A 17,156-nucleotide genomic window follows, 5' to 3' on the forward strand; every position below is an offset into this window, starting at 1 on the left:
AACCTTGATTTTCATACAGATTTCTGGTTTCATATAGATTTCTGCAATAAGTACATCGTATTCCTACTATGAAAAGTTATTGGTCATGTAATGTACCATTAGCACAGTAAGCAGTGTTTTCATTGCTGGCACATTGGGTCATGGCATCCTGTATTACAGGTTCATAGTGTTTGGAGGATGGGAAAGTATGCTGAGTCACTGCCTTAATGATAATCACAATCTGACAATAGTGACTCTAGTAGCAACCTTCCTTCAGCTCACTGTGCTGCATTACAACAGTTTTAATTTCACAGTCATGTATACAAATAAAAATGCTTTTGATGACTGCCATATCTGTAATAGGCTTTCACAAATTGTTACTTCCATGTGGAGTACACTAATGCATCCTAGGTATGCACTTGGAATGACCTGACGTCATATGTAAAAATTCCTCCTCAGGACACACTGTAAGATGATGACAATTTCCACCCTCTTTCTATCCCAGGATATATCTGAACCAAGTGAAACACTAAATATTGTCTTACAAGTTTTATTTACAGCAATTTTGCTATAAGTAATAAGTCTCACATTAGAACATGAATATCTATTTAATGTGGTTTCATGAAAGGCTTTTGTTCCAAGTTTTATTTAGACTGCTGGCCATAATCAGAATTTAGAGAAAACATGCATTATCATTCAGCCAGTGCCTAACTGCCTATGTGATAATCGCAAAGGCGGTGGCTGAGTGTTGACACACGCTAACATGTATGGAGTTCCCCCCCCCCCCCCCCCCCTTTCTCATTCCAATCATGTTCAGTGGTCTAAACAAAACACAGAAGTAAAAGCCTTTTGTGGAACCACATTAAAAAGATATATAAGTTCTCATGTGAGACTTATTATTGATAATCACTACACAATTACAGTAAATAAAACTTGTAATGCAATACTAGTTAAAACATGCAAGTTTGCCGTCTTTGTAAACACAGATCAATATGCACAAAATGTACTGCTTTTTGCTGACAAGGAGGTCACTCAGCTGAGAGATATCCTGTGTGAGAAAAAAAGGGTGGAAATTGTTGTCATGTTACGGAACATTTTAGGGAAGAATGGTTGTGTCTGACATCAGGTTGTACCAACCTAAGACCTTGCACCTAATAGGGATTAATGTATTTCAAGCAGAAATAACAATGATTCCTCAAAGCCCATTATAGAAATGGTCATACCCAAAAGTGGTGTTATTTGTGTAAATGATGGTGAAATTAAATTAAAGCTGTTGGAACACGGCCCCCCATTGACCAGAATGAAGGTTGCTGCTAGAGTCATTACCTTCTGATCATTTATGATGCTGCAGTTGAAAACAGAAGACTGTCAACAGGAGATGTTCTGAGTCATGCCAAAATATGAAAAGAACTTGACAAAAAGTGTTCTTGTCACTAAAAAATATAAGTGATTACTGCATATTTAATTAAGAAATCTGAAACAAAATTTGCCATCAGATTAAACTTCACTAACAGTAGTCAGTAAAATTTAGGTCCTGCCTTTTCCATATGGTGACTGCTTCTTCGAATACAACAAAGGAGCTGTAATTCTAACAAGGATAATGAAAAATTAGTACCATACTGGTAGTAATAAACAAACAGACACTACTGTAAAAGGCATATTCTGTAGTAAATTTACTCAGTACTTCCGAGTAAAATGATTGGAACAGATAGGAAATGTTTTCCTGTGGAAGAAAAAATGATGAGTCTACAATGTTTATATTCACATTTTGGATTGAGAGTTCAGTTAGCAAGGACCATGGACTTTCTGCTTCAGCCCTGAACAAGACTGTGAGACAGTTTGAGACAGTCTGGTTTCATTGCAAAAAAGCATAAATACATTCAGCCATCAGTATATGACCATTTAGATGAACTCATATCAGAGTGTTTTGAAGCACGAGAGCATTGGGAATTCCACTTCATGATAATATACTAAGAGAAAAGGCTCTTCAGTTTGCTGCCAAAAATGTGGTTCGTCAACTCCACAGCATCGAATGGTTGGATCAGTTGGTTTAAAACTTCTTATAACATTGTTTACAACCAACTGTGTATTGAAAGTGTAAGTATTGATAGTGAAACTGTGGACTAATGGAAGAAAGAAGTGCAAAATATCTTTAAAGTTGTGATCCAAAAAATATTTTTAATATTGACAAAACTAGTCTTCCTTATAACATGTTATGAGGAATGACCTGATGTTTTAAAGAAGAGAAATGCCATTTTGGGAAACTAAGTAAGCAGAGGGTAACTGCTTTATTTGTGATCAATGCTGATGGGTCTGGAAGTTTACTTCATATGGTAGTTGGTAAATTTAAAAAGTCAAGGTGTTTCAAAAAATGTGAGAACTCGGCCCACTAATTATGATTCCAACAGCACTGCATGGATGACCAGTTCCTTCTTCACATCCACCATGCATGCACTCAATGCTAAAATGGGGACAGAAAATATGAGAATAATGCTGCTGTTGACAGATGTCCAGCACCCACTGACAGTCGGCTACTCAGAAATATTAAGTCAGTGTTCCTGCCTCCTAATTGTACAGGGAGTTTTAGCCATTAGATCAGGGACTCATCCATTCATTTTAATGGAAATATAGAAAAATACTTGTCCAGACTGCTGTATTTATGCACAATAATGGTGTGGACTCAATATCTATGACCATATCACTTTTATATGCTATGCATAATGTAGCCAAAGCAAGGATGATGTCACTCCTTTAACTATTTCTAACTGTTTCATGAAAGCAGAATTTAAGTTCACAGAAAACACACAGGAAGATTAGATTAGATTAGATTAATACTAGTTCCATGGATCATGAATACGATATTTCGTAATGATGTGGAACGAGTCAAATTTTCCAATGCATAACATAATTAAGTTAATTTAACAACATACTTAAGTTAATATAACAACTTTTTTATTTTTTGTGTTTTTATTTTATTTTTTTAAATATTTTTTTTTTGTTTTTTTTCTTTTTTTCTTAATTTATATCTAAAAGTTCCTCTATGGAGTAGAAGGAGTTGTCATTCAGAAATTATTTTAATTTCTTCTTAAATACTTGTTAAATACTAGTAGAAGAAGATTCATGTGACCTTACAGATTTTTTGTGATAGGCATATCATCTGTGTTTTAAGAGAATGTCGATTTTGATGCTTCAGAGGTGCAAACAGTAGATAGAATAATCACCAAACATTTTGAACAAGGGAAAAGAGAGGTGAGTGGTGAAGAGGATGATGATTATGACCAAAAACCAGTTGTGCCAAGTAGTACAGAAGCTATGGAAGCTGTTAAAATTTTTGGGCAGTACATTGGTAGTGCATCAGATGTTGATGTTGCGTTTGATGCTTAGTATCCTGGGAAGAGACAAGCAGAGCTAATTGCTGTTAGAAAGAAACAAAAATAATTGATTATTTCATCATTTTTCAAATGGGCAAAATTTAAATTGTTTTGTTTCACATTTTGAACAATATAAAAAGAATGACAGGAAGAGAAATTTATTCATTTTCACTTGTAATGTTTCCTGTGATTTCTTGTGTTTTACACTTTCCTGAATTTTACACTTTTTTGGACCAGTCTGTTGGAAACTGTAAAAAAGGGGTTTTACCGTAGTAAGAGTGCTTGGCAGTGGTAAGATGTAGCCAATAAGTTGCTAGATGGAATAATTAGTTTCTGCAGTTCTCAAAAACATCATTAATAACAAATCGGAGGGCCTTGGCACAGAAGGCAGTAAGTCCACATTGTAAGATAACAATCTGGCTAAGAGTAACCTATTAGGTCTTTTTTTTTCCTGAAATATGTTTCTTTTTGTTATGTTGTTGTCGAAGTGTTTCAGTTATTTTATTAACTACCCAGGATGGCAATAAAAATGACAAATGTAAAGGAATCAAGGATATTTTCTTTTTGGTCTTTAAATGTCATGCCAATAAAAATGAGACTGGTGGATACTGACAATCCTGAAGTACAACCTTTAGAAGAAAGGTGCCAGTCAACTAAAGGCATACACAGGTAGGGGCAGATGATAAAAGCTGCCACCATTACCACCTCCAACCCTCCCACTTTACCTTGCAGGGGTGGGGCTGAGGAGTTCTTCACAAATCAGACTTGCATCCCACCCAGCAACACACCAGACACATAATTTTGGTGTAAGTTTTGTGATAAGTAATGTCAGTTGGGCAAATGACAATGAGGTATCTGTTTGAAGAAAACCAGAATGTGTAATGGGTATTGACTAGCACCAAGTGCTCTCAGTCATTTGTTGTGAAATCCCTGAACTGTTTCTCTGTTCACAGTGTTCCTCTAGAAACTGAAAATGTCTGATGGCTTTGGGTTCTAAACTCTGCCAGCGATGTTATACTTTTAGTTCCCAATACTTTTCTCAATATTTTCTCTCATGTTACCAGCCAATATCACAAACTTCTAAAACTCAAACAATGGGAACTCCAGGATGGAATAATGTTAATATTTTGAAAAGGATAAATTGGTACTCACCATATAGTGGAGATACTAAGTCACAGACAGGAAAAACAAAAAAGCTGTTAAGTAAGCAAGTTTTCAGTCAAAAGACCTTTTTCTGAAATAGACAATATGCATGTTCATGCAAACACAGCTCACACATGAAGGAGAGAGAGTAGGACAGTTAGGTGCAGATGGAAGGTGGGGGTGAGGACAGAAAAAAAGAAAAGTAAAAAGAATATGGATGCATTGGTGGAATAGAAGACTGTGCAGTGCTGGATTGGAAACAGGGAAGGGGATAGGTGGATGAGAGAGAATGATAATTGAAGGTTGAGGTCATGGCAGTTACAACAATGTAGGATATATTGCAGGGAGTGTTACCACCTGCACAGTTCAGAAAAGCTGGTGCTGGGAAAAAGAATCCAGATGGTGCAGATTAGGAATTGGTCATTGAAATGAAGAATGTTGTTTTGGACAGCGTGCTCAGTAACAGGATGGTCCATAGTTTGTTGGTAGCCATTCATGCGGACAGACAGTTTGTTGGTTGACATGCCCTCATAGAACACAGTACAGTGGTTACCACTGGGCTTTTATATCACATGACTGGATTCACAGGTAGCCCTGCCTCTGACAGAATAGGTGATGATTGTTGCCTGGCTCATGGAATCCACACGGCATTACCATCATATTGCCCATCTCCATCTGCAACCCCTCCTTCTACAATGACCTCCATATGTTCAAATTCTGCCAGTCCTTAGCCCTCACAAAAACTATGTAAATCAGGCCAAAACCTCATTACAATACCTACTGTCCATCTGTAAAGTTGTCCTGCCCTGCAATCCCAAATTATTGTATCCCATCTCTCATACTGAAATTCTTGCCCTCCAGGAACCAAAGCAGCATGCACAATGCCACCTCAAAATACTCTCCAAACGGTTCACCAGTTACTCCTGCCTTGGACTACTCTATTCCCTACAACAGGCTCCGAACTTCCTCTACATCTCAATACATCTGACAAACTCTGCCTTGCAGACCTATATTTGCCATGCCCTCAAAAACTCACTCCAACTGATTTATAGGATGAAGAACTTAAACAGACCCAAAACACATTAATGAACCTTTCCTCCAAAACCTTAGTCCCACAGAAGTATCAGACCTTTCCAAAGGCCTTACCTTTATCCCCACTCCCAGTCCCTACAGTAGAAACCCTTTTTTGCCATGAACCCTACCAATGAATTTAACCCAAAACCAATGTGCCTGACTCAGTTCATTCCTCAAACCAACCATGATCCACCGTCACTGCCCCCAAATCACTCCCTGTTAACTTTCCAAAATTACTTAACCTTGAACCCTGACTCACCATAATTCCCCAAATCCCTCAACATGCAAGCTAACTTTACATCTGCATAAACTAACCTTACATCCCCAGATAGAACTGCAACCCACCACCTAAACGCTGATCCTGACCTTGTAATCCTACCTGCTGACAAAGGCTCCATCACTGTGGTTTTGAACCACGAGGATTATCTGGTGGAAGGAATCGACCAGCTTTCAGATTTGTCCACCTAAAAACCCTGCCATAGTGACCCCAGTCCAGAAATCCAACAGGATTTCCAGTTGCTCCACAAATCCTTAAGCCCATCCGAGAATCTCTTCCCTGAGTCTCTCTCTCTCCTTATCCCTACCACTCCCCACAATGTTACATTGTATATGCTTCCTAAAGTCCATAAATCCAACCACCTAGGACATTCCATTGTGGCTGGTTACTGTGCTCCCACAGAAAGAATTTCTGCTCCCATAGACCAGCACCTCCTGCAACCTACACTTCTAAATAAAAGACACCAACCATTTCCTCCATCGAATCTCTAAAGTTACTGCTCTTTTACCACACAGTGCCCTGCTCATTACTGTTGATACCACTTCCCTTTATACTAACATCCCTCATGCCCATTGCCTTGCCATTATTGAACAGTATGTTTCCCAACACCCAACAGATTCTAAATCTAAAACCTCCTTCCTGGTCACAATGACCAACTACATTGTCAGCCACAATTACTTCATCTTTGAAGATATCACATACAATTAAATCTGTGGTATAGCAATGGCCACCCACATGATACCAGCCTATGCCAGCCTGTTCACCATCCTATAATAGCTGTTCATGAGGCATCTAGAGGAAACTCAAAACCCCTCACCTGGTTCATGTTCATTGATGACATCTTCATGATGAGAACTGAAGGTGAGAACGTCTTATCCACATTGTTCCAGAGCCGCAACATGTTCTCCCGCATTTGTTTCACCTGCTCATTCTCAATCCACCAAACCCTTCTTCGTCAGTGTTGACCTCCACCTCAAAGATGGCTAAATCAGAAACTCCGTCCATATCAAACCTACCAACCACCAGAAATACCCCCAATTTCACAGCTGCCACCAATTCCATACCAAGAAGTCATTTCATATAGCCTAGCCGCACATGGCCATTGCATCTGTAGTGACGAGCAGACCCTCTCCAAATGTACCAAGGTTCTCACTGATGCCTTCCCAGACCCAAATTACCCTCCTAACCTCGTATGAAAATGGACCTCCAGTTCCTTATCTCTCCTGTCATCCACCACCTCCCCAAGTCCCGCTATCCAGCCGCATGACTGAGTACCAGCCAGGACTGGAGAAATGGAATCACATTCTCTACCAGGGTTTCAGCTACCTCTCATTGTGCCCTGCAATGAGTAACTCCTATCCATTATCCTTCCTACCAGTATCTGGAAACTCATAGTATTCCACTGCCCACCTAACATACACAATATCCTAGTCCTTCACTATTCCAGCCCTGTTCCCAACCCCTCGCCCCATGGCTCATATCCCCTTGTAATAGACCAAGATCAAGACCTGTCCATACATTCTCCCTCCAACACCTACTTCAGTCCAGTCACAAGCATCAGCTATTGCATCAAAGTCAGGGCCACCTGTGAAACAGTCCATGTGATCTAGAAGCTAAGCTGCAACCACTGTGCTGCTTTCTATGTGGGCATGACAACCAACAAACTTCCATCTGCATGAATGGGCACCAACAAAGTGTGGCCAAGAATCAGCTTCATTTCAATGATGGTTTCAAAATCTATGCCATCTGGATCCTTTCTACCAGCACCAGCTTTTTCTCCATTGTGCAGGTGGGAACTCTCCATGCAATATATCCTAAATTGCCGTAATCCCCCTGGCCTCAGCCTTCATTACTCACTGTTTTTCACCCACCTATCCCCTTCCCTGTTTCCAATCCAGCGCTACACCAATGCGTCGACATTTCTTTTACTTCTCTCCTTTTTTGCCCCCTTTCCTCCATCTGCATCTAACTGCCCTACCCTCTCTCCACCACATCCCTGTATACTCCCACGAGCAGCACTTTACCATACCCCACCCCTACACTGCTATCCCTCCCCCTCCTGTCACCAGCCTCCTCCTTACCCCAACCACCCAGATTGCTTGCAGTTTGGCCTCAGTTGCCAGAGACAGTGGTCACATGTGTCTGAGCAGTGTTTGCATGAACATGTGTATTGTATATTTCAGAAGAAAGCCCTTTGGCTGAAAGCATGGTTGCTTAACAGTCTTTTTGTTTTGCCTGTCTGTGACTCAGTATCTCCACTAAATGGTGAGTATCAATTTATCCTTTTCAAAATATAGTCATTATTACATCCTGGATTTTCCATTGTTTGAGTTTTAGTAGTTTGTGATACAGACTGGTAACATGAGAGAAAATATTGGGAACTGAAAGTATATCATCAGTGGCAGGTTTTAGAACCTAAAGCCATCTCAAATTTTCAGTTCTAAGGTAAACTTTGGTGAACAGACAAACATCATCTTACACTAACCAAATTGGAAACACGGATGAAGATTGCAAATTGAGGACTTTGCTTGGAAACTATCGTTGACAGCGGATGTCATCCATCTCTGAAGAGTTGAAAATTGAAAAGTGAACCTAAAAAAAAAAACTTTTTGAGCACATTTAAATTGTAAGATGACAAAATCACACATTTTACTATTAATTATGTACTTCAATTTAGAAAGTGCAAATTAGCAAGAGCCATTTGGATCTTCCCATCCTACAACAGTTACCCTGAAATTCCAGTGTAGGAACTTACTCATCTATATTTCCTTGCATCCCACCACCCATGTGCATCATTAACAACTAACCATTTTTCTCATTGGTATAATTTATTATATTTATTTCATACTATTTTATCTTTATATTTGCCTCTTTCTGTCTCTGTGGTTTTTCCTTCTCTTCTTTATACTTTCCTCATATTTCTAATTGTACTATTCACTGTACTTTTCATTTCTCTTCCTTTGAAATCAGTCTACATGCTTTAAAACTAGGTTTAATTTATCCTGCTTTTAACTGTTTTTATTGGCAAGTATTTCGAATTTTTCCTTCAGAAGATTGCCATCTGTTCTACCTTGTTGCAGTTTTACAGTTTTCTCCTTGAATTTTACTTTTCAGACAAACAAGTCTTTACTTGTCATGCAAAACTAATCGCCGCTAATCTGATTAAATTCAATTAGAAAGCATAGGTCGTATTTCACAGACAAACTTTTGACAAGAGAAATGAAATAAATCATCTTACTTTTGTTCACTTCTGAAATAAATAATTTAGAACTTGTCTTAGTTTCTAAGGTGAAATGTTTCTACCTTTAAATCAGGCCTCAAATATAAAAAATTTATAAATAAACCAGTCTTGCCATACCACAGTAAGCTGAAAAAAGTAATTTGTTGTGAACTGATGAATTCAGAAACTATTCCTTCTGTTATATGATGTAGAATAAAATTTTTAGTATTAGCAAGTTATTATAAATTTGCTAATTATACTTCCACAGGGAATTTCTGGGGCAAGCATGGATGAAAACCGACAAAGCGACGAAGGCACCACATATCCTACTCATGACTAAGAGATTTAATGAGGTAAGATTTGGCTTTGGAATAACTTTTAAGGCCTGAACTTCATACGTCCCTAAAGGAAACGCCAGAAAGGCATCTGTATCTAATATGTAAATCTAAATTTCTAGCAAAACAGAAATCAGTTACCAGTGCTACTCAGTGACTTCATTACTCCAGTTACTTTTAGAGGCTAGGTAAAATTATACCTTCACTTTTCCATGCTTTAGCTGCATTAGTTTTTTGGTCAGTGATCCCTGATTAATATTTATTTATTTTTTATTTATTTCCTTGTTATTACTATCTTCTCCAACAAGTTATTCTTAGATAGTCGGTAGGTTCACAAATATTTATAATTGTTTCAAGTTTACAAAATATCTATTCTTGTGAGTGACCTTCTACCTAAGTCCTTAAGAAATCTGCTCATATCTCCCATGATTTAGATAACAAATAGCTCTTTGGGAAAAAAGAATGAAAAGTAACTGTGTGACTATCAAGAGCACAGATGAAGCAAAGCAAAACAAGTACAATGAATATGTAGAAGGGTTCTACAAGGGAGTATGAAGCAAAGCAAAACAAGTACAATGAATATGTAGAAGGGTTCTACAAGGGAAATTTCATAAAAAATATTATGAAAAAAGAATAGGAAGCAGATAAAGATGAAATGGGAGATATTATAGAGCCAGAAGAATTTGACAAGGCACGGAAAGGCCTAAGTCAAAACAAGACCCATGGAGCAAACAGCATTCCTCAGAATTATTGAGATTGTCAAGAAAGCGAATCATGATAAACCTATTCAACCTGATGTACAAGATATATGACACAGGTGAAATGCCTTCAGATTTCAAGAAGAATGTATGATGGCACTGACTGCTTGCATCGACAGGGCCAGGAGTGTGGGCACAAAAAGCACTGAACAAGTGTATCTCTTTGGAGGTTATTGTTTTCAATGATTGTTTTGGTGTATAAAGTGTGCTCTCTTTACACTTTATGTGCAAGAATTAATAAAGTGTTAAAAGTGTGTGCCTCAGAACACATTTTTAGAAAGTATCCAAATAGGCCACTGAACGTACCTACAAAATTATATCTTTGTCCAAGATATTGTTTAGAAGATTGAGCTGTGTAAAAACGAAAGTGCAGGATGAAATTCAAAGTTCTCTACAGATAAAGATGAAATATGTGTTCAAATATGTGTGAAATATGTGTCACATATACATACTCTGGCAAATCCACAGGTAAAAAGCTCCTCCTGAGTCATTGGATTAATTTCAACCGAACTTTGTCGGCATATCACTTAGTAACTGGAAGGAAATACTTTTGGGGTAAGAATGACCAGTCATCTATTGAGGTTGGGGTGATAACTTGAAGAAAGGAGGAAGGCAGGAGGAGAGGGACATAAAAGGGGGAGGGAGGAGATAGAGCCAGTCCAGAGAGATGGGGAGCAGGAAATGGATGTAGAGAGGAAAGAGGATGAGATGGACGGTGAGAGGGTGAGAGGAGGAAGGAAGAGATGGACAGAGATAGTGGAGAGGAAGAGGTGGACAGTGAGAAAGGGAGCGATGAGTAGATGGACAGAGGATGAAGAGGAAAATGAATAACAGTATTGGAATACATACCTGGGCAACACCAGGTACTCAGCTAGTTTATAAATATAATAATAGAAGGAAAAACATTTTAGCATGTGACACAAAAGAAACAATGAAAACTGTGCTGGGTTTTGATAAATCTGTTGTTGAATTAGAATACATATACACATTCTACTTCTCCTGACTGCCATCCAATTCCAAACCCATCACCTCATTCTGAAGGCATATAAATAATTACATCCCCACACCTAACTATGCCTGCTTCGAGGGGAAGGTATATAAACAAATTCACTGCAGACCGTGGGCACGCACATGGGACCCTCTTATTCCAATCTGTTTATGGGCCATGTAGAGGAAACACTGTATGAGGTGGCACAGCGGTTAGCTCTCTTGACTCACATTCGGGAGGATGATGGTTCAAATCCACTTCCGGCTCTCTAGATTTAGATTCTCTGTGATTTTCCCAAATTGGTCAAGGCATATGCTGAGATGGTACCCTTGAAAGGGCACAGCTGATTTCCTTCCCCATTCTTGAAACAATCTGATCTTAATGCTCCAGCTCTAATGGCAACATTGTCAACAGGACATTAAACTCTATTCTTCCTCCCCTCCTTCTTCTAGTGGAAAAAACTTCCAAGCCTTGCAAAGTCCCAAACCTCTTGTCTGGCTCAGGTTCACTGATGATATCTTCATGTTCTGGACCCAGAATAATATACTCTACCCTCATTCTACCACAGCCTCAACACCTCTCCCATTTGCTTCAGTTCATCCTCCTCAGCCCAATGTGCCACCTTCCTGAACACTGATCTCCACCTCTGATGGCTCCATTCATACTTCTACATCTATGTCTATATCTACATAGATACTCTGCAAGCCATTCTATGGCACATGACTGAGGGCATCCTGTACCACTACTAATCATTTCCTTTCCTGTTGAATTTGCAAACAGAGTGAAGGAAAAACAACTTCCTATATGTCTTTGTACGAGCCCAGATTTCCCGTATCTTATCTTCATGGTCCTTATGCACAATGTATATGGGTAGCAGCAGAATTGTTTGGCTGTCAGCTTCAAATGCCAGTTCTCAAAATTTTCTCAATACTGTTCCTCAACATGGGTATGACCTTCGGTCCAGTCATCCACATTTACCATTCCTGAGCATCTCTGTAACACTTTTGTGTTGTTTGAAGATACCAATAGCAAATCTAGCAGCCTGCCTCTGAATTGCTTTGATGACTTCCTTTAATCCGACCTGTTACAGATCCCAAACACTCAGACAGTACTAGAGAATAGGTCGCACCAGCATCCTTTACAGATGAACCACTTTTTCATAAAATTCTCCCAAAAAACTGAAGTCTACCATTCATGTTCCCTAGCACAATCTTCATGCACTCATTCCATTTCATGTTGCTTTGCAACATTATTCCCAGGTTTTTAAATGGTGTGACTATGTCAAGCAGGACACTACTAATGCTGTATTGGAACATTAAGGGTTTGTTTCTCTTACTAATCACCATTAATTTGCATTTTTCTGCATTTAGGGGCTGCTACCATTCATCAAATCAATTGGAAATTTTGTCTAAGTCATCTCGCATCTTTCTACAGTCACTCAGCTTCAACAACTTACCATACATCACGGCATCATCAGCAAGAAACCACAGATTTCTGCCCACCCTGTCCACAAATTCTTTTATGTATATAGAGAACAACAGCAGCACTATCACACTTCCCTGGGGCACTCCTGACAACATCCTTTTCTCTGATGAACACTCACCATTGAGGACAACATACTGGGTTCTATTATTTAAGACATTTTTGAGCCACTCACATATCTGTGAACTTATTCCATATGCTCATACCTTTCATTAACTGCCTGCAATGGGGCACCATGTCAAAAGCTTTCTGGAAATCTAGAAATATAGTATTTGCCTGTTGCCCTTCATTCAGGGTTTGCAGTACATCATGTGAGAAAAGTGCAAACTGAGTTTCACACCAGCAGTACTTTCTAAAACCATGCTGATTCATGGACATATGCTTCTCGATCTTGTTGTTGTAGTTGTGGTTTCAGTCCAGAGACTGGTTTGATGCAGCTCTCCATGCTACTTTATCCTGTGCAAGCCTCTTCATCTCTGAATAACTACTGCAACCCTCATCCTTCTGAATCTGCTTAGTGTATTCATCTCTTGGTCTCCGTCTACGATTTTTACCCTGCACACTTCCCTCCATTTCTAAATTGGTGATCCCTTGATGCCTCAGAACATGTCCGACCAACCAATCCCTTCTTGTAGTCAAATTGTGTCACAAATTCCTCTTCTCCCAAGTTCTATCCAGTACCTCTTCCTTAGTTACATGATCTACCCATCTAATCTTCAGCATTCCTCTGTAGCACCACATTTCGAAAGTGTCTTTTCTCTTTTTGTCCAAACTAATTATCGGACATATTTCACTTCCATAAATGGCTACACTCCATACAAATACTTTTAGAAAGGACTTCCTGACATTTAAGTTTATACTCACAGTTAACAAATTTCTTTTCTTCAAAAACGCTTTCCTTGCCATAGCCTGTCTGCGTTTTATATCCTCCCTGATGTGGCAGTCATCAGTTATTTTGCTTCCCAAATAGGAAGACTTATTTACTACTTTAAGTGTCTCATTTCCAAATCTAATTCCCTCAGCATCACCTGATTTAATTCAACTACATTCCATTATCGTCATTTTTCTTATGTTGATTTTCATCTTATATCATCCTTTCAAGACACTGTCCATTCCTTTCAGCTGCTCTTTCAGGTCCTTCCCTGTATTCTGACAAAATTACAGTGTCATGGGCAAACCTCAAAGTTTTTATTTCTTCTTCATGGATTTTAAATCCTACTCCAAATTTTTCTTTTGTTTCTTTTATTGCTTGCACAATACACAGATTGAATAACATCGGAGATAGGCTACAATCCTGTCTCACTCCCTTCTCAACCACTGCTTACCTTTAGTGCCCCGCAACTCTTAAAATTGCCATCTGGTTTCTGTACACATTGTAAATAGCCTTTCGCTCCCTGTATTTCACCCCGGCCACCTTCAGAATTTGAAAGAGAGTATTCCAGTCAACATAGTCAAAAGGTTTCTCCAAGTCTACAAATGCTAGAAATGTAGGTGTGCCTTTCCTTAACCTATCTTCTAAGGTAAGTTGTAGGGCTTTCTCTTACAATTATTCCCCCAGTCTGTGTTCTCTAATTATGTTCTCTGTCTTCGTTTTCCTAATATTATTTTCCAGTCCCCTGTTATAATTAAATTTTCATCCCTCTGAGTGGCTGGAAGAAAATAATTTATCTTGTCATGCAGTCTTTCTGTGACACCATAAGCTACAGAGATAGTAAGCTTAAAAAATTTTAACTACTGTGGTGGGAGTTTGCCTTATGTTTATCTTGGCTACAAACAGCCCTGGGTGTATGATACTTGTAAACAGGTGCTCCCGCCCCCCCCCCCCCCCCCCCCTCCTTCAACATTTGAGATAGGACATCAAAAATTTAAAAACAAATTGAATTTTCAAAAGTATATTCATTTTGTAGTGCACGTTTTTCTGAAGAGTTTGATATCTAAAACATGTATGTTTGAGGAAATGTAAGACACGTTATTTGCTCTTAAGTGTGACAAAGTGCAGTGCCACGCCTCTTGACATGGCATTCCTCTATTGCACATCACTGTATTTTGCTCTGTGGAATTCAAATGTGTACAGTTGGTAATGGAAGCCATCAAACCTATATTCAGGACAGTATAAGTAAAAAGGTCATGTGGAGCCTCTCCTGCTCCCTGTCAGACAGTTTGACATCATGTTGTTGTTGTTGTGGTCTTCAGTCCTGAGACTGGTTTGATGCAGCTCTCCATGCTACTCTATCCTGTGCAAGCTTTTTCATCTCCCAGTACCTACTGCAACCTACATCCTTCTGAATCTGCTTAGTGTATTCATCTCTTGGTCTCCCTCTACGATTTTTACCCTCCACGCTCCCCTCCAACACTAAATTGGTGATCCCTTGATGCCTCAGAACATGTCCTACCAACCGATCCCTTCTTCTGGTCAAGTTGTGCCACAAACTTCTCTTCTCCCCAATCCTACTCAATACTTCCTCATTAGTTATGTGATCTACCCATCTAATCTTCAGCATTCTTCTGTAGCACCACATTTCGAAAGCTTCTATTCTCTTCTTGTCCAAACTATTTATCGTCCATGTTTCACTTCCATACATGGCTACACTCCATACGAATACTTTCAGAAATGACTTCCTGACACTTAAATCAATACTGGATGTTAACAAATTTCTCTTCTTCAGAAACGCTTTCCTTGCCATTGCCAGCCTACATTTTATATCCTCTCTACTTCGACCATCATCAGTTATTTTGCTCCCCAAATAGCAAAACTCCTTTACTACTTTAAGTGCCTCATTTCCTAATCTAATTCCCTCAGCATCACCCGACTTAATTAGACTACATTCCATTATCCTTGTTTTGCTTTTGTTGATGTTCATCTTATATCCTCCTTTCAAGACACTGTCCATTCCATTCAACTGCTCTTCCAAGTCCTTTGCTGTCTCTGACAGAATTACAATGTCATCGGAGAACCTCAAAGTTTTGATTTCTACTCCATGAATTTTAATACCTACTCCAAATTTTTCTTTTGTTTCTTTTACTGCTTGCTCAATATACAGATTGAACAACATCGGGGAGAGGCTACAACCCTGTCTTACTCCCTTCCCAACCACTGCTTCCCTTTCATGTCCCTCGACTCTTGTAACTGCCATCTGGTTTCTGTACAAATTGTAAATAGCCTTTCGCTCCCTGTATTTTACCCCTGCCACCTTTAGAATTTGAAAGAGAGTATTCCAGTCAACATTGTCAAAAGCTTTCTCTAAGTCTACAAATGCTAGAAACGTAGGTTTGCCTTTCCTTAATCTTTCTTCTAAGATAAGTCGTAAGGTCAGTATTGCCTCACGTGTTCCAGTGTTTCTACGGAATCCAAACTGATCTTCCCCGAGGTTGGCTTCTACTAGTTTTTCCATTCGTCTGTAAAGAATTCGTGTTAGTATTTTGCAGCTGTGACTTATTAAGCTGATAGTTCGGTAATTTTCACATCTGTCAACACCTGCTTTCTTTGGGATTGGAATTATTATATTCTTCTTGAAGTCTGTGGGTATTTCGCCTGTTTCATACATCTTGCTCACCAGATGGTAGAGTTTTGTCAGGACTGGCTCTCCCACGGCCGTCAGTAGTTCCAATGGAATATTGTCTACTCCGGGGGCCTTGTTTCGACTCAGGTCTTTCAGTGCTCTGTCAAACTCTTCACGCAGTATCATATCTCCCATTTCATCTTCATCTACATCCTCTTCCATTTCCATAATATTGTCCTCAAGTACATCACCCTTGTATAGACCCTCTATATACTCCTTCCACCTTTCTGCTTTCCCTTCTTTGCTTAGAGCTGGATTTCCATCTGAGCTCTTGATATTCATACAAGTTGTTCTCTTATCTCCAAAGGTCTCTTTAATTTTCCTGTAGGCGGTATCTATCTTACCCCTAGTGAGATAGGCCTCTACATCCTTACATTTGTCCTCTAGCCATCCCTGCTTAGCCATTTTGCACTTCCTGTCGATCTCATTTTTGAGACGTTTGTATTCCTTTTTGCCTGTTTCACTTACTGCATTTTTATATTTTCTCCTTTCATCAATTAAATTCAATATTTCTTCTGTTACCCAAGGATTTCTACTAGCCCTCGTCTTTTTACCTACTTGATCCACTGCTGCCTTCACTACTTCATCCCTCAAAGCTACCCATTCTTCTTCTACTGTATTTATTTCCCCCATTCCTGTCAATTGCTCCCTTATGCTCTCCCTGAATCTCTGTACAACCTCTGGTTCTTTTAGTTTATCCAGGTCCCATCTCCTTAAATTCCCACCTTTTTGACATCATACCTCCATTTAAAAAAAGTCACAATTAATACTGAGTGGGCTTATTTGTGACTGGGAGAATAAGAACTATTCAGAAAATTTGCTCTCTTTATTGCCTATTAGCTAATAATTTTCTCTTTTGTGTGACATAAAAGTAATAAAGACAAGACACAAACAAGACAATACACATTTCTTCAGTCCTTAGATCCCAGCGTTTTTTACATGGTGTGCTTTCCTTTCTGTGAAAGAATC

General features: G+C 39.1%; 1 protein-coding gene across 1 annotated transcript in view; it reads left to right on the forward strand.

Moving 5' to 3' along the window:
- Positions 1-17,156, forward strand: part of LOC126413258 (ras-specific guanine nucleotide-releasing factor 2-like) — a 1,992,910-nt gene that overhangs the window by 1,794,371 nt on the left and 181,383 nt on the right. The window contains 1 exon segment of the mRNA XM_050083160.1: positions 9,333-9,417. Within this exon segment, the coding sequence (XP_049939117.1) occupies positions 9,333-9,417 (85 nt within the window).

The sequence above is a fragment of the Schistocerca serialis genome, chromosome 7 (genome assembly GCF_023864345.2).
Source record: "Schistocerca serialis cubense isolate TAMUIC-IGC-003099 chromosome 7, iqSchSeri2.2, whole genome shotgun sequence".
NCBI classification, from domain to species: Eukaryota; Metazoa; Arthropoda; class Insecta; order Orthoptera; family Acrididae; genus Schistocerca; species Schistocerca serialis.